This window comes from Hyla sarda, chromosome 2 (assembly GCF_029499605.1).
Source record: "Hyla sarda isolate aHylSar1 chromosome 2, aHylSar1.hap1, whole genome shotgun sequence".
Classification (NCBI taxonomy): Eukaryota; Metazoa; Chordata; class Amphibia; order Anura; family Hylidae; genus Hyla; species Hyla sarda.
Genome location: NC_079190.1, coordinates 112,704,290 through 112,730,657, shown reverse-complemented (window position 1 = coordinate 112,730,657; position 26,368 = coordinate 112,704,290). Strand labels below are relative to the sequence as shown.

At 44.0% G+C, this 26,368-nt stretch overlaps 1 protein-coding gene across 2 annotated transcripts in view; it reads right to left on the bottom strand.

Annotated features, from left to right (window-relative positions):
- The window catches only part of RARG (retinoic acid receptor gamma), a 214,429-nt gene that overhangs the window by 32,687 nt on the left and 155,374 nt on the right, over positions 1 to 26,368 (bottom strand). Inside the window, exon 1 of one of the 2 annotated variants that reach the window (XM_056555296.1) lies at positions 17,497 to 17,867. The exons of the other annotated variant lie outside the window; for it this stretch is intronic. Within the exon in view, the coding sequence (XP_056411271.1) occupies positions 17,497 to 17,638 (142 nt within the window). The 5' untranslated portion in view covers positions 17,639 to 17,867. Of the gene's footprint in view, positions 1 to 17,496; positions 17,868 to 26,368 lie in introns of those variants that run through there. 2 annotated transcript variants of the gene reach the window in all.

Sequence of the window (26,368 nt, the reverse complement as noted above, 5' to 3'; positions counted from 1 at the left end):
TGGTGATGACCAAATATGACATTGTTAAGAAAGCAGACAAAACATTGGGAATGAATTAGGAAAATAAAGGCTGTGAAAATCCGAGTTTGGAGGAGACGGGTTACATAACGTATGCGATGTGAAGCTCCATTGTATAAACAACGTAATTACATTCATCTGCAGTGACCTTGAATAAAACACGCGTGGCTCTGCTATGATGTGACACTGTGAGGTTAGCTCAGGTCACTGAGAACTTACTGGATTAACTCTTACAATTTTGCTCTCTTTTATACCTGACAAGCAGAACGCACAAGAAAGCTATAATATTAGAAGAAAAATTGTAAATAATTTTACAAAAATATATGGGACTTAAAGAACCAGCTACAATTGAAGAAGTATCTACTGTATTCTGAACACAAAAGTCTCTTTTTTCCGGCGACTTGGGGAAAATGTACATTACATGCTCTGTCACAAGCGCATAGGGGATTCTTATGTATTTATCCATCAGTAGATCTAATATACAGAATTATTCCTGGAATGTGAAGAGCACAGGCTTAGTGTGCTGACTGCATGCTGTGTTCTTCCTTGATATGCTGTCAGGATGGAGTGTTTGACTATATGAAAAATACCATTTCACAGAAACAGAAATTTCATTTCATAGAAACAAAGGTTAGTTAAATGGCCACCATTAAAGCTGGCTATACACATTCGATTATTGTCGTTAGAACCTGGCAATTTCGGTGTGAGTGGCCAACCATCTAATGAGTATGCAGTGCACCCCCCCAACAACTTATGTCAAGGGAGAGAAGGATCAGGCCGTTAGATTTCAATTGCCCAATTTGGTTCTTGGGGGAGAAAATCAGCCCCCAGATATGTCTGGCAGTATCTTACCAGATTCTTACTGAAAACAAATGCATTGTTGGCTGGGGTGAATTGCATGTGTATGGTTGGCAATATGGCTGACAGTTGTCTAATGTGCATGGTATTAAAAAATTGTCTGAACGCCCCAACTTCTGCAGGTACAGCTGACTATGTATTGTATATAGGAGCCTCCTGACTCTCCCCCGACAGATGATGCCAGATGCTAACACAGAGGAAAACTATCATGGAAGGATTTGCACATTTTGCTATGTTTTGTATCGACTCTTGGTTTTGGCTAAAAATACTAACGAAAATACTATGTGTAAACCCAGCCCAGGAGTGGTGGGCTTTGGCCACAGAGAGGTCTATGAGGCACTCTGTATTTATTCTGTTTTAAACCACAAAATTCGAGCAGATTATCTTCTTCAGATGAGAACAGGAAAGGACTTTATTCTTCTACCTCCTGACCACAATGGCATGAAAAAAAATATAAATCTGCACAAGATAAAAAAAAAAACAAAAAAAAAACGTGCGAAGAAAAAGTCTATTGTCTGTTCAAAATATATGCCTATAGATAAAAAGTACATTCTACAGCAAACCAAGTGATCTGTGCACTGCTCTTTTATACTTTTCTGGGCTATAAATGGGAATGGGGAACGGATTTAACCGCTTCTTCTCCTAAGATACACTAATCAGGAAGATAACTTCACTTAAGGACATTATGTAAGTGGGGCATTTAACAGACGTATTCTGGCACCGATGATATCTACTTACCTATAATAATTTACCATAGATGGTTACAAGGCCATAATTCTACATGTGCAACCATCTGGACTGGATCTTTACAATTGTAATGCTCAGAACACTCACATAGTCTACACTTATCGGGGTATTTCTAAAGCTACATCCACTGTACATTTCAGCTGAATAAATGTTACATTTCAGCCTAAAATTATGGATATTAATGTTATCACTGTAACATGGATAATAACTACAACACGACCACCACAAGGCATTTGTTCATCTTGAGTTTGTCTTTAGACATAATATATAATTCTAGTTTTGTGTCTTTAAATATATTATAAATTACAGCTGCAATATAAGGAAAAATTCCAACCTTCGAGTAACTAGTCTATATAACCGTCAGTATCTGTCTTAAAAGAACAAGCTTCCCGTAGTAAATATTCACACTGGTAAATAATAGAACCACATGAAGCCTCCTCTTCTGTTGGTCCTTTTCCATAGGTATAAAGGAAGGAGAGTTTCAGCAAATTCTTTAGAGAATTCTCTTGGCTGACCACCCTCTTTTTACACACACGACATGCACTTGACATCATTAAAGTTTAACGGGATCACACAAAAAAGGACCCTGAGTGCTCACAGTAATCCCCTTCCCATGACAATGAGGGATCCATTACAAAAGCCTGCCTTGCCTTACTCCAGCTTGGCTCTGTATTGCTTTGCTGACTCTGGATTTTTAGGTGTCACATCAGTCAGAAATACAAATACTTCTAGAAATGCTAAAAACATGCAAACAATGGTTTCTGAGGAGGGATCATCTGGTTCCTTTGTGGCAGAAGAGGGATGATGCCGTATGGCTCCTAAGTTCTAATAAAGTCATCTAAAGTTGTAGACCATTGTGGGTCAAAGCAGGTGTGGTGTGAGAAAACTGTGGAAACCTGGTGATGTGACGGTGTAGCCTCTGGTGCGTTGATGTCACCTAATGGACTGGCCATACACGCGAGACTGGTATCGGCCAAAATATGGCCCATGAATCATACATTAGATTGTTCAATAAATGAATGATCAGGGCACTAATATGTCAGATTAAATCAGTAACAATATTCTTACAAAAAGTCAATAATCAGCAAATAATGTCATACACATGTACGGCCAAAGAAATCCAGTATATAAGATCACATTTTCAGTAGACCGTGGTCTGCTGGTGACCATTGCAAGCAATTGTTCACATATAAATTTAAAACAATAGTTGGCCATTCTGGATGACTTTTATATGTGTATGGCCAGCTTAAAGGGGTACTCCACTACCCCTGTGTCCGGAACATTTTGTTCCGAATGCTTGGAGCAAGCCAGCGGGGGTCGTGAGGTCACGGCCACGTCCCTTGTGATGTCACACCATGCCCCCTCAATGCAAGTCTATGGGAGGGGGCGTGGCAGTCGCCACGCCCCCTCCCATAGACTTGCATTGAGGGGGCATGGTGTGACGTCACAAGGGGTGTGGCCGTGACCTCACGACCCTCGCACCTAGCGTTCTAAATGAACGCCGGGTGCTGCACCCTCTTATCCACTGTCCTTTGGATAGGGGATAAGATGTCTAGGAGTGAAGTACCCTTTCAACATAGCAAAGATTGGAATATAAACCACTGCAAGACATAACCTCAAAGAGGGCTCATTGCTGGGACAGTATTCTGTGTGGTGTGTGTGGCCTACTACCCCTGGCCCCTTACTTGCACTAAAAATGTTATCTGTAAGAATGTACATATTGACAAATGTGATACAATTATGTATTGTGTAGACTGTATTACTCAACAGAGCTTTGATTTGCGGGTAAATGTAATGGAGAAAGCCTACGTAGTGTTGGCTGGGAAGCTATTCGTAGAGTGACGATGTTTCTCCCAGTGGTAGGGGTGGGGTGCTATCAGACTGCGGATGGAAGAATGATTTTCCTGCTCCCTGGCACATTGAATATAGTGATGCAAGTCACTTCCCTGCTTAGAGACAGCAGCGCTGATCCCAGATCACCTCGATTCTACCGCGAGCTTGTGCATTAGTCTCTGCTACTGTAATACATAGTCACTGTCCCAAGACACTACAAGAAATCTCAGCACAAGAATAGACTTGCTGAGCCAGTGCTGTTCATTTCTCTGAAGATAAGTAAATCTGGCTTAATTACTGTCTAATCTCGGGAGCAATTAAAAAGAACAATGGCAATAAACCCGCAAACAGTGCCAGCCCAGAGATAGCTTCTGATGCCTTTTTATTTTTGCATTTCCATAAGAATCCTGTCTGTTGGAAAAGCTGGTTATCAGCCCTAGCATTTCCTGGGCAGATCTCATTACAGTCCAGGGCCTAATCCTTCTTAATAGCTTCTGAACACAACAAAACAAACAATCAGCCCTTCAGCAGAGGAGGGGGATCTCTTTAATTCGATGCCACTGATGGCTATAGAGGCAGCAAACACACCTGTGGAATGTGCAGGGCTAAATCTCCACTGAGCCATCTATCCAATGCCACCACGGGTTCAAGCTGTACCCAGCTGATGCCAAGAGGAAGCTAAAATACTGCATTCAGCCTCAACACAAATAATCGCTAATATCAAGAATTCTTTTTCTTTCAGGGACAGAAGGAATAGATTTGTCTTGGCTGGGATCTGTTCCCTAGGGCATCCGGGCACTGGTCAATGGCTGTGGTTGCCTTTAAAGGGGTACTCCACTGGAAAACATTTTCTTTTAAATCAACTGGTGCCAGAAAGTTAAACATATTTGTAAATTACTTCTATTAAAAAATCCCAATCCTTCCAGTACTTATCAGCTGCTGTACAATACACAGGAAGTTCTTTTCTTTTTTTAATTTCTTTTCTGTCTGCTCTCTGCTGACACCTCTGTCCATTTTAGGAAGTGTCCAGAGTAAGGGCAAATCCCCATAGCAAGCCTATCCTGCTCCGGACAATTCCTGACATAGACAGAGGTGTCAGCAGAGAGCACTGTGGTCAGACTGAAAGGAAATTCAAAAAGAAAAGAACCTACTGTGGAGCATACAGCAGCTGACAAGTACTGGAAGGATTGGGATGATTTAGTAAAGGTAATTTACAAATCTGTTTAACTTTCTGGCAACAGTTGATTTAAAAGAAACTGTTTTCCAGTGGAGTACCCCCTTAAATCAGTGGATCAGTGATGTATTCATTCTGTCTGTATTACTCTATTGTAAAAGGTTGTGTGATTTTAGGAAAATGGCTGCTATATTTCAGAAACAGCACCACTCTAATTCACAGGCTGTGCCTGGTATTGCATATTAGCTCCATTCCTTTTTACATGACTGAGCTGAAACACCAAACCCAGGTCATTGGCAAAGTTGGTGCTGTTACTTTAAGAGAATCTCTTAATGGGAACCTGTTGAAAATACAGTCAAATCTGCAGGCATCAAGTTATAGAGTAGGAGCAGCTGATGTATATATTATTATTATTATTTTTTTTTTCTGGGGAAAGATTCAGTATTGTCACATGGGCGGTCCTACTCAGCGTTCTATGTTTAGGTGCGCGCATAGAGCAGTGCTTCCCAGCAGAGATCACTGTGGTCATGACAGAAAAGAAATCCAAAATGAAAAGAATTTCCTCTGTAGTATACAGCCGCTAAGTACTGGAAGGATTAAGATTTTTTAATAGAAGTCATTTACAAATCTGTTTAACTTCCTGGCACTATAAATAATAAATAAAAAGTTTTCCACCGGAGTACCCCTTTAACTGAAGCTTAGTGGGTGATGGCATATAGCTGACAACCTTTACCAGCTATTTATAAAGCTGCATTTTAGCTCACTTGATGTTTCCACTCTTCATTCACGTATCTAAAATGCACACAAATTCAAGTTAGATTTTGGATATTGCCCAAGCCGTGCACCACAGAAGTCATTAATCTACATCTAGTTCTGATAAGATCTAAGAAGATAGTAGCAGGCTACAAAATGGATTTATGGCTCTGCATTTCTAGTAGTAAACCAGCAGATCAGGGTGCATAGCTGGTCAACTATGCGTATATTTGCATCTGAATACCCAGAATTCTTAGGGCTTTTGCTGGCTCCTTTAGCGTAATGCTGAACTATGGTAACGTTTTATCAATAACCAAGCGATGCTGATCAATTCTCTATGGACACATGATGCTAAAAGAAGTGATGATCTGCAGCAATATTCCCCCTAGCATCATCTCCCAATCTCAGCACTATATCCACCAATATCGCGTGTGATGTCACAGCATCAGAGCGTCTGCCTGACTTCCTTCCCCTTCCAGGCATCTATATTGCAATACATTTCACTGAAAACTCACATCACTGTCTTACGCACAATGTGACAAAACTTTTTGACTCAGCTATGCCAACGTGAGATATGAACAAGAGGAAGTGAGACATGTGGGGGAGGGGCATTCTGCGGGACAGGATGAGGTTAGAAACCAGTGATCATAAAAAAGGGGAAAGCCAAAATCTCAGAAGGAAAATATTGCCCAGAAATCAGAATAGTGGCGGTGATGGGAAAGATTCAAATACCGTATTTTTCGCCCTGTAGGACGCACCGGCATATAAGACGCACCCAATTTTAAAGGTGCAAAATCTAGAAAAAAAAAAGATTCGGCACCCAACAGTGATCTTCAACCTGCGGACCTCCAGATGTTGCAAAACTACAACTCCCAGCATGCCCGGACAGCCGTTGGCTGTCCAGGCATGCTGGGAGTTGTAGTTTTGCAACATCTGGAGGTCCGCAGGTTGAAGACCACTTGTATAGGAGGTAATACTCATGTTTCCCCGCCGTTCCGGACCCGTCACCGCTGCCCTGGATGTTGCTCCATCGCTGTCGCCGCGTCCCCGGGGTGTCCCCGACGCTCCGGACATCTTCTTCCCCGGGATCCACGCTCTCCGTCGCCATCATGATGTCGCTATGCACACCGCTCCTATTGGATGATGGGACGGCGTGCGCGACGACGTGATGACGTAGAAGGAGAGCGCCGGCCATGCAGGGGATCCCGGCACGGAGCAGACACTGAGGAGGCAGGTAAGGTCCCTCCCGGTGTCCTGTAAGCTGTTCGGGATGCCGTGATTTTACCGCGGCGGTCCCGAACAGCCCGACTGAGCAGCCGGGTTAGTGTCACTTTTGCTTCAGACGCGGTGGTCAGCTTTGATCGCCGCATCTGAAGGGTTAATTCAGGGCATCACCGCAATCGGTGATGTCCTGTATTAGCCGCGGGTCCCGGCCGTTGATGGCTGCCGCCGGGACCGACCCGATAGGTGTGTATTCGCCGTATAAGACGCACCAACTCCCCCCCAGTTTTGGGAAAGAAAAAGTGCGTCTTATACGGCGAAAAATACGGTAGTTACCAAAGAAAATAAAAAAAGGCTGTATAAAGCTATGATGCACTTTTGTGCTTTGATTTCTGAACTTACTTAAAGTTCAAGTACTCATGAATGAGTTCCAAAAAAGAAAACATATAGTAGTGATATGCCAAGAGCAATGGTGACATACCAGCTGTATACTTCTGGGAACACATTGGTCAAATACTGCTTTGGGGTAGGGTCCCACGAAGCATATACACTGCTTATTTTGCTGTGTTTTTTCTACAGCTGATATTCCTACCTATTGACCCACATTTGTCACTGTAGGTGTAATTGAAGCATTTTGTACACCTTTTTGTGTGGTGCTGGTAATGTATAGGAGAACCAGATTTATTAAATAGTCAAAGAGCATTTGATAACTTTTGTGCAGGTCACATTTTCTGAAATTTTACTCTTCACATAGACCAAAAATCTACACCAAGTCTGGGCTGGTGTAGTTTTAGAGACTTTTCAGTGGCTTTGCGCCTTTTTTGCTCCTTTTCACAAAAAGGCGCAGTTGATGAAACCCGTCCATATCATGTTTATTGCCAAAATCAGTGGATTGCAACTCAAAATCAGCAGAAATGTGTAAACCAAAAGGCGCAAAATAAACCCTACTTGCTCCTTTTTTGCCCCTTTTTTAGACACAAAAAACTGTCTAAAGACCATGATAAATGTGGGCCATAGACTTCAATGGGTAAGAAAATATGCAGCAACAAATATGCAACGTATACGCTATGTGGGTGTCACGATGCCGGCTGGCAGGTAGTGGATCCTCTGTGCCAGAGAGGGATTGGCGTGGACCGTGCTAGTGGACCGGTTCTAAGCCACTACTGGTTTTCACCAGAGCCCGCCGCAAAGCGGGATGGTCTTGCTGCGGCGGTAGTGACCAGGTCGTATCCACTAGCAACGGCTCACCTCTCTGGCTGCTGAAGATAGGCGCGGTACAAGGGAGTAGGCAAAAGCAAGGTCGGACGTAGCAGAAGGTCGGGGCAGGCAGCAAGGATCGTAGTCAGGGGCAACGGCAGAAGGTCTGGAAACACAGGCAAGGAACACACAAGGAACGCTTTCACTGGCACTAAGGCAACAAGATCCGGCAAGGGAGTGCAGGGGAAGTGAGGTGATATAGGGAAGTGCACAGGTGAACACACTGATTGGAACCACTGCGCCAATCAGCGGCGCAGTGGCCCTTTAAATCGCAGAGACCCGGCGCGCGCGCGCCCTAGGGAGCGGGGCCGCGCGCGCCGGGACAGAACAGACGGAGAGTGAGTCAGGTAGGGGAGCCGGGGACCCGCATCGCGAATCGCATCCCGGCTGGCAGCGGAATCGCAGCGCCCCGGGTCAGAGGACGTGACCGGAGCGCTGCCGCGGGGAGAGTGAAGCGAGCGCTCCGGGGAGGAGCGGGGACCCGGAGCGCTCGGCGTAACAGTACCCCCCCCCTTGGGTCTCCCCCTCTTCTTAGAGCCTGAGAACCTGAGGAGCAGACTTTTGTCTAGGATGTTGTCCTCAGGTTCCCAGGATCTCTCTTCAGGACCACAACCCTCCCAGTCCACTAAAAAAAAATTTTTCCCTCTGACCTTTTTGGCAGCTAAAATTTCTTTGACCGAGAAGATGTCCGAGGAGCCGGAAACAGGAGTGGGAGGAACAGATTTGGGAGAAAAACGGTTGAGGATGAGTGGTTTGAGAAGAGAGACGTGAAAGGCATTAGGGATACGAAGAGAGGGAGGAAGAAGAAGTTTATAAGAGACAGGATTAATTTGACACAAAATTTTGAAAGGACCAAGATAGCGTGGTCCCAACTTGTAGCTCGGGACACGGAAGCGGACATATTTAGCGGAGAGCCATACCTTGTCTCCAGGGGAAAAAACGGGGGGAGCTCTTCTTTTCTTATCCGCGAACTTCTTCATGCGTGATGAAGCCTGTAAGAGAGAATTTTGGGTCTCTCTCCATATGATGGAAAGGTCACGAGAAATTTCATCCACAGCGGGCAGACCAGAGGGCAAGGGAGTAGGGAGGGGGGGAAGAGGGTGACGGCCGTACACCACGAAAAATGGGGATTTGGAGGAAGACTCAGAGACCCTGAAGTTATACGAGAATTCGGCCCATGGGAGGAGATCTGCCCAGTCATCCTGGCGGGAGGAAACAAAATGTCGCAAATAATCACCCAAGATCTGGTTAATCCTTTCTACTTGTCCATTGGACTGGGGATGATATGCAGAAGAAAAATTTAATTTAATCTTGAGTTGTTTACAGAGAGCCCTCCAGAATTTAGACACGAATTGGACGCCTCTATCCGAGACAATCTGCGTAGGCAACCCGTGAAGACGAAAAATGTGTACAAAAAATTGTTTAGCCAACTGAGGCGCAGAAGGAAGACCAGGAAGAGGGATGAAATGTGCCATTTTGGAGAATCGATCAACGACCACCCAAATAACAGTGTTGCCACGGGAAGGGGGTAAATCAGTAATAAAATCCATACCAATCAGAGACCAAGGCTGTTCGGGGACAGGCAGAGGATGAAGAAAACCAGCGGGCTTCTGGCGAGGAGTCTTATCCCGGGCACAGATAGTGCAGGCTCGCACAAAGTCCACAACATCCGTCTCCAGAGTCGGCCACCAATAGAAGCGGGAGATGAGTTGCACAGATTTCTTGATACCCGCATGACCTGCGAGATGGGAGGAGTGACCCCATTTGAGGATTCCGAGGCGTTGGCGAGGAGAAACAAAGGTCTTTCCTGGAGGAGTCTGCCTGATGGAGGCAGGAGAAGTGGAGATCAGGCAGTCAGGTGGAATGATGTGTTGCGGAGAGAGTTCAATTTCTGAGGCATCCGAGGAACGAGAGAGAGCATCGGCCCTAATGTTCTTATCGGCAGGACGAAAGTGAATCTCAAAATTAAATCGGGCAAAGAACAGAGACCACCGGGCCTGGCGAGGATTCAGCCGTTGGGCAGACTGGAGGTAGGAGAGGTTCTTGTGGTCGGTGTAGATAATAACAGGAGAACTTGATCCCTCCAGCAGATGCCTCCATTCCTCTAGTGCTAATTTAATGGCTAGAAGCTCTCGATCCCCGATGGAGTAGTTCCTCTCCGCTGGAGAGAAGGTCCTAGAGAAAAAACCACAAGTGACAGCATGCCCGGAAGAATTTTTTTGTAGAAGAACAGCTCCAGCTCCCACTGAGGAGGCATCAACCTCCAATAGGAAGGGTTTGGAAGGGTCAGGTCTGGAGAGGACGGGAGCCGAAGAAAAGGCAGACTTGAGTCGTTTAAAGGCGTCTTCTGCTTGAGGGGGCCAGGACTTGGGATCAGCATTTTTTTTGGTTAAAGCCACGATAGGAGCCACAATGGTAGAAAAATGTGGAATAAATTGCCTGTAATAATTGGCGAACCCCAAAAAGCGTTGGATAGCACGGAGTCCGGAGGGGCGTGGCCAATCTAAGACGGCAGAGAGTTTGTCTGGATCCATCTGTAGTCCCTGGCCAGAGACCAAATATCCTAGAAAAGGAAGAGATTGGCATTCAAACAGACATTTCTCAATTTTGGCATAGAGTTGGTTGTCACGAAGCCTCTGAAGAACCATACGGACATGCTGGCGGTGTTCTTCTAGATTGGCAGAAAAAATTAGGATATCGTCCAGATATACAACAACACAGTATAACAGATCACGAAAAATTTCATTGACAAAGTCTTGGAAGACGGCAGGAGCGTTGCACAGTCCAAAGGGCATGACCAGATACTCAAAGTGTCCATCTCTGGTGTTAAATGCCGTTTTCCACTCGTCCCCCTCTCTGATGCGGATGAGGTTATAGGCGCCTCTTAAGTCCAATTTAGTGAAGATGTGGGCACCTTGGAGGCGATCAAAGAGTTCAGAGATGAGGGGTAAGGGGTAGCGGTTCTTAACCGTGATTTTATTAAGACCGCGGTAGTCAATGCATGGACGTAGGGAGCCATCTTTTTTGGACACAAAGAAAAATCCGGCTCCGGCAGGAGAGGAGGATTTACGGATAAAGCCCTTTTTTAGATTCTCCTGGACGTATTCGGACATGGCAAGAGTCTCTGGGGCAGAGAGAGGATAAATTCTGCCCCGGGGTGGAGTAGTGCCCGGGAGGAGGTCGATAGGGCAATCATAAGGCCTGTGAGGAGGTAGAGTCTCAGCTTGTTTTTTGCAGAAAACATCCGCGAAGTCCATATAGGCCTTAGGGAGACCGGTTACTGGAGGAACCACAGAGTTACGGCAAGGGTTACTGGGAACCGGTTTTAGACAGTTCTTGGAACAAGAGGACCCCCAACTCTTGATCTCCCCAGTGGACCAATCCAGGGTAGGGGAATGAAGTTGAAGCCAGGGAAGTCCAAGGAGAATTTCCGAGGTGCAATTGGGGAGGACCAAAAGTTCAATCCTCTCATGATGAGATCCGATGCTCATAAGAAGGGGCTCCGTAACAGTGGGACCCTACCCTAAAAAAGCATTTCCACCAACAACAAAAACTTGTGGTTGCTTTAGAGGTTCTGATGATGAGATGATCACAGGGTGTTCCACTGGTAGGAACCATCAGCAACCAGTGCTGATCTGTGGTGGAATTTTGCAGCGAGTGCTAAATTTTCCTGCAGCGCCCCCCACAGGGCAAACTACCAGTTCCCATTCTAATTACACAGTTCCCATTTTAATCAATCAGCCAGTAATGTAATGCACAAACATGCCAGAACCTCCAGTAAAAGACTTGTAGCCGCTCTCCACTAAGGCATTGGGTGTCCGGGCGTCAAAAGAAATGTATTTCTTCAGTTAAAATCCCGCAAAATGACGGACACCAGATGGAAACCCAATAGACCCCACTGGTGTCTGCCCTGCAGCTTCTTTCCCGCTGCTAAGCGGAATTTATGACCAAAGCCCCAAATGGAGCCTCCAACTCGGATGTGAACCTAACCAACTGGTATTTGAAAACGTTTTTTCTTAACCAGGCAACCTATTTAGGAGTAAAGCCTGTCTAAACTAACCAGTGGTTTACTAACATTCAGGCTCAAGGATGCCAATGGTTAAAAATGCCATAGAACTAGACCCTATGGAAGGAATTCATCATTCCCTGCAACAGTGATAAAATTGATAAAAAATTTTTGCTCAAGCTCAGTTTTTGTACAAATTTCTCCGCTCTGCGTTGGTGCAGTGGATCGTAAATTCTCTCCTACACGTTTGTCTAAAGTATAATTACTGCTTTTAAAGAAAAGCCTTCTGGGAAAAACTTTAAAAGATTACTCAAAAGAAGATAAGAAAATCCGGCCACTCACCAATTCCGTCTCATATAGATTCATAGGGGAGTGGGAAGGAGCGGGGGGTATAAGCGCCAACAAGCTCCGTTTCGCACTAAGACTAGTGCTTCTTCCGGCCAGAAACGGAGATTGTTGCCGCTTGTATCCCCCGCTCATTCCCACTCCCCTATGTATCTATGTGAGTATTTTATGCAATAAAGGAAGAAGGCGGAATTGGTGAGTGGCCGGATTTTCTTATCTTCGTTTGAGTATATTTTTCTTCTTTGCCGATACCTGAGCACCACCATTGTTGCTCCGGCAAAGTAGATCCATAACCGAGAGACCGGACTTCCAACTGTTCGCAGTGCCGTAGGAATCTTTCTTGTGTTTAGTATTAAAAGATTACGCCAACAAGGAAATATACATAAACAGGTGACTAATACTTGCTGAGATTTCTTTTCAAAAAGTAAAGTCACCTCAGCAGAAGATTTTCTGAAATGTCCAAATGCTGCAAGCAACAATGAAGATTTTTAATAGCCTTCCAAGCCCAGGAAACCTATCCCCCCCCCCCCCCCCCCGATCATAAAGGGAGCCAACCCAACAAATATCTTAACTTTGAATCGGAATGATATAGAAGCTGTTAACTCAGCTAATAAAGTTATCAAACATTTGCTCTTATACAAAACAGCGTAACCACGTACAAAAGGATTATGGCCGTGAAGGGGAAAGGGGGCTGGAGTGAAGCATTTGAGAAGTTTAAAGGCACTTTTACGAGGGCCCCAGACTGGTATCAACAGATCAAGGGGACAGGGGGGAAAAAAATGAGGCAACCAGGCCCCTTCACCCAGCTCTCACCTCTTCCATCATAAAAATAAGCACTAAAAAAGCTGGGACAGGAATGAGGGTTAAAAATGACACAGTGTTTTCCAGCCCAAATTTCTAAAATTGAGGAAATTCTTTGTCTATAGGCTGAACTTCAAAGTAGAAACATTTATAACAGTCATAAAATGTTTACAACCTAGCCGGGCCATTAAGAGCCATTTGTCCCTAATACAGGAATCCTGGTAACATGTGAAGAAGGAAGCATAAGAAAGTCTTTGTGAGGACATCATATGGGAGGCAGGTTTCAAGGCTTCTAGTAGACCCCGCAATCCTATAATATTCTCAGCTTGTCCATTTCCGTTTACCTGCCCTTTAACCCGTCATCGGCACTTTTACTGTAGTTTGCAGTTTAACTTGTCAAGATCCAATCTTTTCCCACTCTCCCCCCCCCCTGCTGCTTCACAGCACCCCCAGATAGGGAGGAATGAGGGGTGTCATGTAATGCTGTTACATATATCCTATATAAGTTTAATACCGGGTAACCTCAGTTTGGGCATCTGTCCAAAATAAGGCAACACCTAGAACTTGACTACAGGGAAGAGTTGGCAAGAGTTTAAAGGGCAGGTCATCCTGAGGTCTTCTCTTGAGCCTAACCAGTCATTATTAAGGCTTGTCGGAGGCTCCTTCAGTGCTGCAAATGACCATCTCTGCATTATGTGGCGAGGAAATGGTTATAAGCTGTTAAAACCATGACCGAAGGTAAAAGTGCAAGACCTTTGCACGCTACATCCAAATTCCTCTTATTATATATGCTTAACATATAATTAGTATCACAGTATCATTATTGTATTGCTAGCCCTCTATTTTCCTCTAATGCTGTGTTTCCCAACCAGTGTGCCTCCAGCTGTTGCAAAACTACAACTCCCAGCTTGCCTGGACAGCCTTTCTCACACTGGTTGGGAAGTTCTGCAACAGCTGGAGGCACACTGGTGGGAACGTTTTGCTACAGCTGGAGGCACACTGGTTGGAAAGTTTTGCAACAGTTGGAGGCACACTGGTTGGAAAGTTTTGCAACAGCTGGAGGCACACTGGTTGTAAAGTTTTGCAACAGCTGGAGGCACACTGGTTGGGAAGTTTTGCAACAGCTAGAGGCACATTGGTTGGAAGCTTTGTAACAGCTGGAGGCACACTGGTTGGGAAGTTTTGTAACAGCTGGAGGCACACTGGTTGGGAAGTTCTGCAACAGCTGGAGGCACACTGGTTGGCAAGTTTTACAACAGCTGGAGGCACACTGGTTGGCAAGTTCTGCAACAGCTGGAGGCACACTGGTTGGCAAGTTTTACAACAGCTGGAGGCACACTGGTTGGAAAGTTTTGCAACAGCTGGAGGCACATTGGTTGGGAAGTTTTGTAACAGCTGGAGGCGCACTGGTTGGGAAACACCTCTCTAATGTATATAACATAGAAACTAGGTACTAGCAGAACCATATATATAATTAGCTATATGTTCAAACTGGAAAACACGTTTTTACTATAACTAATTCTATCCAAACAAGGGGTTGTAGATTAGGCAGAATACTTTTTTTCCCCCCAAGAAACAGCAACACTCTTTTCTCACTTTGTCTAGTCATGCAGCTCAGCTCTTACGCTTGAAAGTGACCTGAGCTGCAATACCAGGCACGACACCCCCAGACCAGGGTAGCACTCTATCCAGAAATAATGAAGACCTTTTTTTTTTTTTTTTGTATTATATTTTTAGAAACCCTCTTTAAATCAGATGTTAAACTGATAATGCTAAAAATAGAAAACGATACATTAGAAGCTTGGTTTGATATACAATATCTGGGAGTCGAGTTTGCAGTGATTTACGCTGTAACTGTCCCTATATAACCCACATACCAACAGTTACATCTTCCGTACACAGAACGGCTCCAACCTAAGTAACAATAGACATTAGGGTTATCCATATTCTATCTATTAAAGGGGTACTCCGGTGGGAAACTATTTTTTTTTTCAAAACAACTGGCTCCAGAAAGTTATACAGATTTGTAAATTACTTCGATATAAAAATCTTAATCCTTCCAGTACTAATCAGCTGCTGTATGCTCCACAGGAAGTTGAGTTATTCCTTTGTCTGACCACAGTGCTCTCTGCTGACACCTCTGTCCCTGTCAGGAATTGTCCAGAGCAGAAGCAAATCCCCATAGCAAACCTATCCTGCTCTGGACAGTTCCTGACATAGACAGTGGTGTCAGCAGAGAGCATTGTGGTCAGATTGAAAAGAATAACTCAACTTCCTGTGGAACATACAGCAGCTGATAAGTACTGGAAGGATTAAGATTTTTTAATAGAAGTGATTTACAAATCTGTTTAACTTTCTGGCACCAGTTGATTTGAGAAAAATGTATTTTTCACCGGAGTACCCCTTTAATAGCCATCCTGTGAATATCCAGCTTTACAAAATGACAATTGCCTGCTGGTGGCTGTGAGGGCATGCTGGGAATGGTAGTGCTGCAACCCAACAGAGACCACCCATATAGATGTACGGATAGGCCAACTACTAAACTGGGTATATTCTTCAGCCAGGACATTGACACTGAACCTTCGGAGAACCCAGCACTGCCCGATTGAACCAATGACCCTCATATGGATATCAGTAGCTGTAGAGGCTACAAACACATCCCGAACTGACCCGCTCCTTCACCCTTGGTGTGGAACTCATTGTGCCTTTGCCCTTTTCTGATTGTCATCCTGTTTGTCTGTCTAGTGGCACTTAGCCAAATTTCCATATTAACAAAAAAAAAAAAAAACACCCGCCCAACAAACGTGAAAAAAAAAATCTACATTCTGGCTGGTACTCCTCCCTCAATCACATACTCAACACTTTCACAGTCTGACAGTCAAAACAATATACACACACAATCATAGCTAAAGCAACATTCACACCCACACAGTACTGACAGCATGCCATCAGTGGGTATTCACCAACACAATGGCACTACTCCACTCCCGTGGTACTTCTTATCCCACGCGCTCTATCCCTAGGGAAAGGCCACAGTATTGTGCACGGTACGAGAGATGCTTCGCCACAAAGTCCCTTTAACTCCTTGGTGATCGGAGAGGCTTTCATGGCACCTCCTTGCCCATAGACATTGCCCACAGATGTAGCAGAGTTACGTTTGTCACATGTAGCGGTGCTTATTTGGGCCCAATTTGGTATTATGATGGCATGATTGCATTATTTGTGCAGGTACATCTGCAGTGACAACAATAGTGGACCTTTAACTGTTGCAAAACTACAACTCCCAGCATGCCCGGACAGCCAAAGGCTGTCCGGGCATGCTGGGAGTTGTAGTTTTGCAACAGTTAAAGGTCCACTGTTTAGGGCAGGGTTTCCCAAACAGGGTGCCTCCAGCTGTTGCTAAACTACAACTCCCAGCATGTCCGAACAGCCAAAGGCTGTCCGGGCATGCTGGGAGTTGTAGTTTTGCAACAGTTAAAAGTCCACTGTATAGGGCAGGGTTTCCCAAACAGGGATCCTCCAGCTGTTGTAAAACTACAACTCCCAGCATGTTCAGACAGTCTTTGGCTGTCCGGGCATGCTGTGAGTTGTCATTTTGCAACAGCTGGAGGCACCCTGGTTGGGAAACCTTGGTATAGGGTGTTACTATTACAATCACAATACAACCCGCTACAGTAACACTCTCATTGCAGCTTGTTAACAGAGATTAGTTAGAGGGATTTTTTTTTCTTTTAATGGAATATTTGGGAATAAATGACAATGGTTATTCAGTATGGCGGACCCCCCCCCCCCCTTTCTGAAAGTAGCAGGGTGCATGATTTCACTGCACATATGGTATTGATATGCAACAATAGAAGGCAATGCAGTCACCTCTGTGAGTATCCACACATAGGAATGCAGGAGAGGTCACAATGTATCACAAGCCAAGTGGAAACACAATAATAGTAGTAAACAAACCCTACAAACAGAACACAGTGCAGGCTCCAAGAAGAAAATAGTGAAGAATGTGTGATGTCCTATATACAGATGAGATGTAGCAGTGCTGGGTTCACCATCTAGAGCAGTGTTTCCCAACCAGGGTGCCTCCAGCTGTTGCAAAACTACAACTCCCAGCATGCCCGGACAGCCTTCGGCTACTAATACATTGTGAGCTGCTCTAGATCAGTGTTTTCCAACCAGAGTGCCTCCAGCTGTTGCAAAACTACAACTCCCAGCATGCCCGGACAGCCTTCGGCTGTCCGGGCATGCTGGAAGATGTAGTTTTGCAACAGCTGGAGGCACCCTGGTTGGAAAACACAGATGTAGAGCAGCTCACAATGTATTAGTAGGGTTTCCATAGGACTGCAGGTTGATACTGTTATCAATAAAAACCTAGGGCAGAACTGGCAAACTTAGCTGTGCTCCATCTGTATACACACACACCAGTCCAGGCAGTATTGTTATGGAGCCTATATATACAGCAGTATAGGAGTGAGGTACCTACATTGTAAACTGTGGCTCTGCATCCATCCGAAGGGATCCAGCCCCCCATAGCAGGCAGCCTTCCTCAGCATGCAGGCTCCCTGAGAACTCATGTCATACAGCGGCCGGGGCATCAGGGGGAAGGCTTCCACGCAGTCATACATGGTGGCGAACGGGAGCGGGGGGCACCGGGCACTGGGGCAGGAGGAGAGGCTGGCACTGGGCTCGCGGATCTGGCACCTCCTGTGCTTGGCTCTCGCCCTCCTCCTCTAGCACAGCCTGCTTTGTGGCATACCTTTTGCAAATAGCCAAAGCTGCCTTGGGGCTGTGGGAGTGACTGGAGGTTGTGAGGGGACGGGCCACTCCTCACTGCAGCCTCTCAGCTCTGGGCTGCCTGCTCCACAACAAAGTCCCCTCTACCTGTCCCAAATCTGCCTAACAATGACCTGCCCCCTGCTGTGCCCGATACCTGCCCCCTGCATGAGCGCATAAGTGCGTGCAAAGAGGGTTACACACTACTGCGGGACCCCGCACACAGCATGGGCATCTACTAGTCACCCCCAGCACTGCACAGGGCACAGGAATCTGCCATCATTCACACTATCTGCTGCTTATCTATCTCTATGGATTGATCACATCCCTACTGATATCTGATCATGGCTTTCTTCTAGCTATCATCTATCTATCCATCTTATATCTACCTATCTATCTATCTATCTATCTATCTTATATCTATCTATCTATCTATCCATCCATCTTATATATATATATATATATATATATATATATATATCCATATTATATCTATCTATCTCATATCCATCTATCTCCTATCTATCTATCTAATCTATCTATCTCATATCTATCTATCTATCTATCATCTATCTATCTCCTATCTATCTATCTATCTATTTCATATCTATTTATTTATCTATCTAGCCATCTCCTATCTATCCATCTATCTATCTCATATATGTCTATCTGTCTATTTACTTATCTATATCTCTATCTATTTATCTGTTAATCATCTATCTATCTCATATCTATTTGTCTATCATATATCTATCTATCTCATATCTTTCTATTTATCTATCTGTGTATCTCATATCTATTTATCTATCTATCATATATCTGTCTATCTATCAATCTGTCTATTTACTTATCTATATTTCTATCTATCTGTTAATCATCTATCTATCTATCTCATATCTATCTATCTATCTATCATATATCTGTCTAACTATCATATATCTCATATCTATCTAGCTATTTATCTATTATCTATCTCAAATTATCTATCTATCTCATATCTATCTATCTCATATCTATCTATCTATCATATATCTGTCTAACTATCATATATCTCATATCTATCTAGCTATTTATCTATTATCTATCTCAAATTATCTATCTATCTCATATCTATCTATCTCATATCTATCTATCTATCATATATCTGTCTAACTATCATATATCTCATATCTATCTAGCTATTTATCTATTATCTATCTCAAATTATCTATCTATCTCATATCTATCTATCTCATATCTATCTATCTATCATATATCTGTCTAACTATCATATATCTCATATCTATCTATCTAGCTATTTATCTATTATCTATCTCAAATTATTTATCTATCTATCTCATATCTATCTATCTATCTCATAACTATCAGCCTGTCTATGTCACATCTATTTCATATCATATTTATCTATCGAAAAAAAATCAGTGCGTGGCTTTATTCATCTTGTGTTACAAACAGCTGCTTGTAAACAAGATGAATAAAGCCAGGCACTGATTCATCTGAAAGAACGGAGTGCTGCTGATTTTTGGGTTCTTTATATACTGGAGGGCCTCTAACCACCTAGGCTCCAACAGCCTGCACCCAGACAATTATAGTGGTTGCGCTGCTCTCCTGCAAAGTCTGTCTGTCTATATTTTGTGGTGTCCCAGTACAGGACATGGTCCTGTACTACCCTTAGGCCCTGTCAGGTTGAGACCCTCAGTGACCTGGGGGCTCCCCTGCAAGGTCTCCCCTGTTGTTTCCAGAATGTTGTGTATATCACTTTAATGCCTTGACAGTCTCCTAATGTATAGGTAGTACAAAGGACCTGTGGGAGGTCTCAAGAACCTGTGTAAGTCTGTCACATGATTTGTTATCACATGTTCTCCCAGAGAGCACCAGCTTAACCTATGACCCGCAGCTTGACCAATGGGCTTTAGTCCAGCCCCCCACTATATAAAGGGGCAGCCATTACAATTCACTCTTTGAGATTCCATCTGCTACTGAGCACAGCAAACACCAGATATCTCAAGTGTTCAGCATCTGGAAGACCCCAAAAGCTACAGTCATTGCAGTAAGTCTCAAGTCTATGTCTGCTGTCACTGAAACTAATCAAGTCCTGTATATAGTCAAGTCAAGTCCAATCTTGAGTCAAGTTAATTACAAGTATATTGGTCCAGCAAGCTGCGAGGTCCTCTAGGTCCTGGCCACCTCTTTGGGAATTCTGGCCTTAGCTGTGAAGATAATTCCACCTGTCTTATACTAAGTAAAGCCTTCGTTTGACCATAACTGGTTGTGGACTCTCATTTCACTTCTAGCAATTGGGATAGCGGAGAATCCGGGCGTGTGGTGTCCTGAACCCGAAAACCATACTGGTGTCATGAACACTAGGGGTCAACAACATCTTGCCCCCGGGGTTAATACCATCTGATCACACCGCTACACCCGTGGTCCCGCCATACACCCGTGGTCCCCCATACACCCGTGGTCCCCCATACACCCGTGGTCCCCCCATACACCATACACCCATGTATTTCTCTCACTATGTAGATCTATGACAGTCTGTCTGTCTACCTAACTACCTGTATGTCTATCATGTATTTCTCTAACACTATGGAGAGCATTATGGATTGTCTATTTATCTATCTTTTATTTTATTTTTAGATCAATATCTATCCATCTATTTATTTCTCACGTATTACTCTATAATTATATAGATCAATGTCTGTCTTTCTATCTATCTATCTGTCCTATCAATTTATCTATCTATTTTTTTTGTCTATCTGTCTGCCTGTCTATCTATCTATATAGCAATTGAAATCACAGCACTCCAGCGTGGTGAAAAATAGGTGTTGTTTATTCCATAAAACAAGTGCAACATTTCCACTGGCTCAGCCGTTCTATCTCAAGTTATTGGAAAAGACTGGGTGATCCAGTGAGAACGTTGCCTTGTAAAGACACTTGTTTTATGGAATAAACAACACTTATTTTTCACTATGCTGGAGTGCTGTGGAGAGAGTTCAATTGCCGGACTTAGATATCAGCCACTTACCAGGGCTGGATGGTCTGTTTGTACCCATTTACCTTTTGCTTGCGACTAGAGATGAGCGAATTTACAGTAAATTCGATTTGTCACGAACTTCTCGGCTCGGCAGTTGATGACTTATCCTGCATAAATGAGTTCAGCCTTCAGGTGCTCCGGTGGGCTGGAAAAGGTGGATACAGTCCTAGGAAAGAGTCTCCTAGGACTGTATCCACCTTTTCCAGCCCACCGGAGCACCTGAAGGCTGAACTCATTTATGCAGGAGAAGTCATCAACTGCCGAGCCGAGAAGTTCATAACAAATCGAATTTACTGTAAATTCGCTCATCCCTACTTGCGACTTGTACTGCTCTTTTTCTATTCTATCTGTCTATCTAATCATGTATGTGTTACTATGTAGAGCAACCACTGTCTATCTAACTTTTATTTATCTTTTTCCATGTAGATCAATATCTATCTATCTATCTATTTAGTAACTCTCTATATCTGTGTAGAATAATTATCTGTCTGTCTATTTATTTATCTATCTATCCATCATGTATCCATCAAATATTTATTGATCAAATTCTGACTAATTATATATTACGAATCAATCTATGTACAGTACCTATCTAGTAGGTCTCTATATCTGTGTAGATCAATTATCTATCTATCTATCTATCTATCTATATACAGTATCTATCATGTATCATCTTTATGTATTTATCAAATTCTGACTAATTATATATTACGAATCAATCTATGTACAGTACCTATCTAGTAGGTCTCTATATCTGTGTAGATCAATTATCTATCTATCTATCTATCTATCTATATACAGTATCTATCATGTATCATCTTTATGTATTTATCAAATTCTGACTAATTATATATTACCAGTCAATCAATGTATCTGCAGTATCTATCTATCTAGAACATTATTCTAGGTTATTTAGTACAAATTGTATAGATAGTTAAATAAACATCCCTTGTGCACTCAAAATAAGACATGTATTGCATGTGTATGGCGGTCCGGATAATGCAGGGAAACTGATGGTGCAGACACCGTGTAGACGCAGATATGAGGCATCTTTCTGAATTAAAAAAAGTCTTTCTTGAATAAAAAAAAGACTGGGAATTATCTGATATTGTCGAGAACCTTACATGAGGAACGTCCCACTTTCCACTTTTTTGCATTATCTTCATATTATATATTTTATATGTTACTACTAATAAAGTAGACCCAGAAACACCAGTTTTCTGTAAAAATGCAAAAAAAATTTTTTTGCCATTGTCAACGTATTGTGTTATTTTTGTGGCGAGATTTGCAGTGTGCTCTTGCACTGCATTTTTTTCCTGATTTTGTTGTGTTTTTCTTTCCATTGACCTCTTTAGGTTGAAATATATTTGTATACCGTATTTTTCGCCGTATAAGACGCCGTATAAGGGGGGGGGGGAAGTCGGTGCGTCTTATACGGCGAATACACCCCTATCGCGGCGGTCCCTGCAGCCATCAAAGGCCGGGACCCGCGGCTAATACAGGACATCACCGATCGCGGTGATGCCCTGTATTAACCCTTCAGACACGGCGAACAAAGCTGACCGCCGCGTCTGAAGGGAAAGTGACACTAACCCGGCTGTTCAGTCGGGCTGTTCGGGAACAGCCCGGCTGAATAGCCGGGTTAGTGCCTACAGGACACTGGGGGGGACCTTACCTGCCTCCTCGGTGTCTTCTCCGTTCAGGGATCCCCTGTATGGCCGGTGCTCTCCTTCCTCGTCATCACGTCGTCGCGTACGTGCATCGGCGTGCATAACGACGTGATGGCGGCGACGGAGAGCGAGGATTCCCGGCCGGCAGCAGAGACGTTCCGGAGCAGCAGGGACACGGCGACAGTGATGGAGCGACATCCAGGGCAGCGGTGATGGGTCCGGAGCAGCGGGGACACCTGAGTATTACCTCCTATGCAGTGGTCTTCAATCTGCGGACCTCCAGATGTTGCAAAACTACAACTCCCAGCATGCCCAGACAGCCGTTGGCTGTCCGGGCATGCTGGGAGTTGTAGTTTTGCAACATCTGGAGGTCCGCAGGTTGAAGACCACTATTGGGTTCAAAATCTTTATTTTTTTAGATTTTGCACCTATAAATTGGGTAAGTCTTATACGCCGGTGCGTCCTATAGGACGAAAAATACGGTATGTATGTCTCCCGGCACACCCTCCCACAATTTCTTCAATAGAAATCCTTGAATCAAATAACGAAAGAATCACTATTTGGATAGGGGATACGTTTTCAGCGTGACACTTCCCCTTTAAAGGGGTACAACGGTGGAAAATATATATATATTTTTTAATCAACTGGTGCCGAAAAGTTGAACAGATTTGTAAATTACTTAAATCTTTACCCTTCCAGTACTTATTAGCAGATACAGAGGAAACTCTATTCTTTTTTAAACTCTTTTTTTTTTCTCTTGTCCACAGTGCTCTCTGCTGACACCTGATGCCCATATCAGGAACTGTCCAGAGCAGGAGTAAATCCTCATTGCAAACCTATGCTACTCTGGACAGTTCCTGTCATGGACAGAAGTGTCAGCAGAGAGCACTGTGGACAAGACAAAAAAGAAACTCAAATAGAATAGAATTTTACTCTGTAACATACAGCTGCTAATAAGTACTGGAAGGGTAAAGATTTTTTTTAATAGAAGTATTTTACAAATCTGTTTAACTTTCTGGCACCAGTTCATTAAAAAAAAAATAAAAGTTTTCCACCAAAGTACCCCTTTAAGGAAAGGGAAGGTGTAGCTGAGATTTGCAATTGATCCCACATTTAAATTCCCCTTGCAGTGACATATCTGACATATAGATCATCTTCCTGTTATTGCTTTAGCCCCCACAAAGCAAGGAGGTGTGCCTAAAGCAGGGCCGAAACTCCTCCATATTCGTATTCCTACATGTATGTATAGATAATGTATAAACGTGTGCTGTCAGGGTTATTTCAGGTTGCTAGCATAAGAATACAAGCTGCCATATCCTCATTAATTTCCTGTATGTATCAAAAATGTGTAATGCTGCTCAAACTAGAGATGAGCGAACTTACAGTAAATTCAATTCGTCGCGAACTTCTCGGCTCGACAGTTGATGACTTTTCCTGCATAAATGAGTTCAGCTTTCAGGTGCTCCTGTGGGCTGGAAAAGGTGGATACAGTCCTAGGAGACTCTTTCCTAGGACTGTATCCACCTTTTCCAGCCCACCGGAGCACCTGAAGGCTGAACTAATTTATGCAGGATAAGTCATCAACTGTCGAGCCGAGAAGTTTGCGACGAATCGAATTTACTGTAAGTTCGCTCATCTCTAGTGGAGACAGCACAATCCTGGCACACTATGAGTTACTCTGAGACACTGTGGCATTTTAAAGAAATCATAGTCTAAAGATGCCACTGGGATCCAGTAAAATAGTCTTTGGGGCGGTCTCAGATGCTGCTCCCCACTCGGCCGGTTTGACTTTTCCTTGTAGTGTAGCCAAAAACTGATGGCAGGAGGCAAGGACCTATGTTAATTCTGATAAAACCACACATACTTTGTATGTACCGTATTTTTCGCCGTATAAGACGCACTTTTTCCTCCCCAAAACTGGGGGGGGAGTTGGTGCGTCTTATACGGCGAATACACCCCTATCGGGTCGGTCCCTGCCGCCACATCAACGGCCGGGACCCGCGGCTAATACAGGACATCACCGATCGCGGTGATGCCCTGTATTAACCCTTCAGACGCTGCGATCAAAGCTGACCGCTGTGTCTGAAGCGAAAGGGACACTAACCCGGCTGCTCAGTCGGGCTGTTCGGGACCGCCACGGTGAAATCGTGGCGTCCCGAACAGCTTACAGGACACCGGGAGGGACCTTACCTGCCTCCTCGGTGTCTGCTCCGTGCCGGGATCCCCTGCATGGCCGGCGCTCTCCTTCGACGTCACCACGTCGTCGCGCACGCCGTCCCGTCATCCAATAGGAGCGGCGTGCGTAGCGACGTGATGACGGCGACGGAGAGCGTGGATCCCGGGGAAGAAGACGTCCGGAGCGTCGGGGACACCCCAGGGACGCGGCGACAGCGATGGAGCGACATCCAGGGCAGCGGTGACGGGTCCGAAGCGGCGGGGACACGTGAGTATTACCTCCTATACCAGTGGTCTTCAACCTGCGGACCTCCAGATGTTGCAAAACTACAACTCCCAGCATGCCCGGACAGCCAACGGCTGTCCGGGCATGCTGGGAGTTGTAGTTTTGCAACATCTGGAGGTCCGCAGGTTGAAGATCACTGTTGGGTGCAGAATCTTTTTTTTTTCTAGATTTTGCACCTTTAAAATTGGGTGCGTCTTATATGCCGGTGCGTCCTATAGGGCGAAAAATACGGTATGTATGTATGTACAAAATTGTATAATGTATAAACTTGTATTGAATTGTATACAATTGTATATTGTATAAACTAATGTCATGTATGAACATAAATAACTTTTCTTAAATTTTGTGGCACCATACGCAACAGATTCAAACAAATACGCCTCTTATTTTCTATATTGTAGCACCCATGAAATGCGTTGAACCAACCAAGCTAATCTTTCTCTTGTATTCTTTTGGAGTTACAATATGTAGTTTTGAGCAGCGTCTGTTTCTTCTGTGAGATTGTCTTTCAGAATACCCTAGAGATTAATAACATTTGAAGACCACATAGAATTATGATGAAAGCGGACGTGCTATGTAATAGATCATAGCCCATATCTGACTTGGCATGTTCTTATCTCTTTTTCATTTCCACACTCTTGTACTACTACAACACATTCTCCCTTTAATGTTGAAAGCAATGAGTCTAAATTAGACTATAAAATAAGCTACAAATCCAAATCTACGGCAATATGAACAATTCTGCACAAAGAGCAAATACAGTCATGGCCGTAAATGTTGGCACCCCTGAAATTTTTCAAGAAAATGAAGTATTTCTCACAGAAAAGGATTGCAGTAACGCATGTTTTGCTATACATGTGTTTATTCCCTTTGTGTGTATTGGAATTAAACCAAAAAAGGGAGGAAAAAAAGCAAATTGGACATAATGTCACACCAAACTCCAAAAATGGTCTGGACAAAATTATTGGCACCCTTTCAAAATTGTGGAAAAATAAGATTGTTTCAAGCATGTGATGCTCCTTTAAACTCACCTGGGGGCAAGTAACAGGTGTGGGCAATATAAAAATCACACCTGAAAGCAGATAAAAAGGAGAGAAGTTCACTTAGTCTTTGCATTGTGCGTCTGTGTGTGCCACACTAAGCATGGACAACAGAAAGAGGAGAAGAGAACTGTCTGAGGACTTGAGAACCAAAATTGTGGAAAAATATCAACAATCTCAAGGTTACAAGTCCATCTCCAGAGATCTAGATTTTCCTTTGTCCACAGTGCGCAACAAGTTCCAAAGATATTCAAGCTGTCCTGCAGGCTCAGGGAGCATCATTGTCAGCCCAAACTATCCGTCGACATTTAAATGAAATGAAACGCTATGGCAGGAGACCCAGGAGGATCCCACAGCTGACACAGAGACATAAA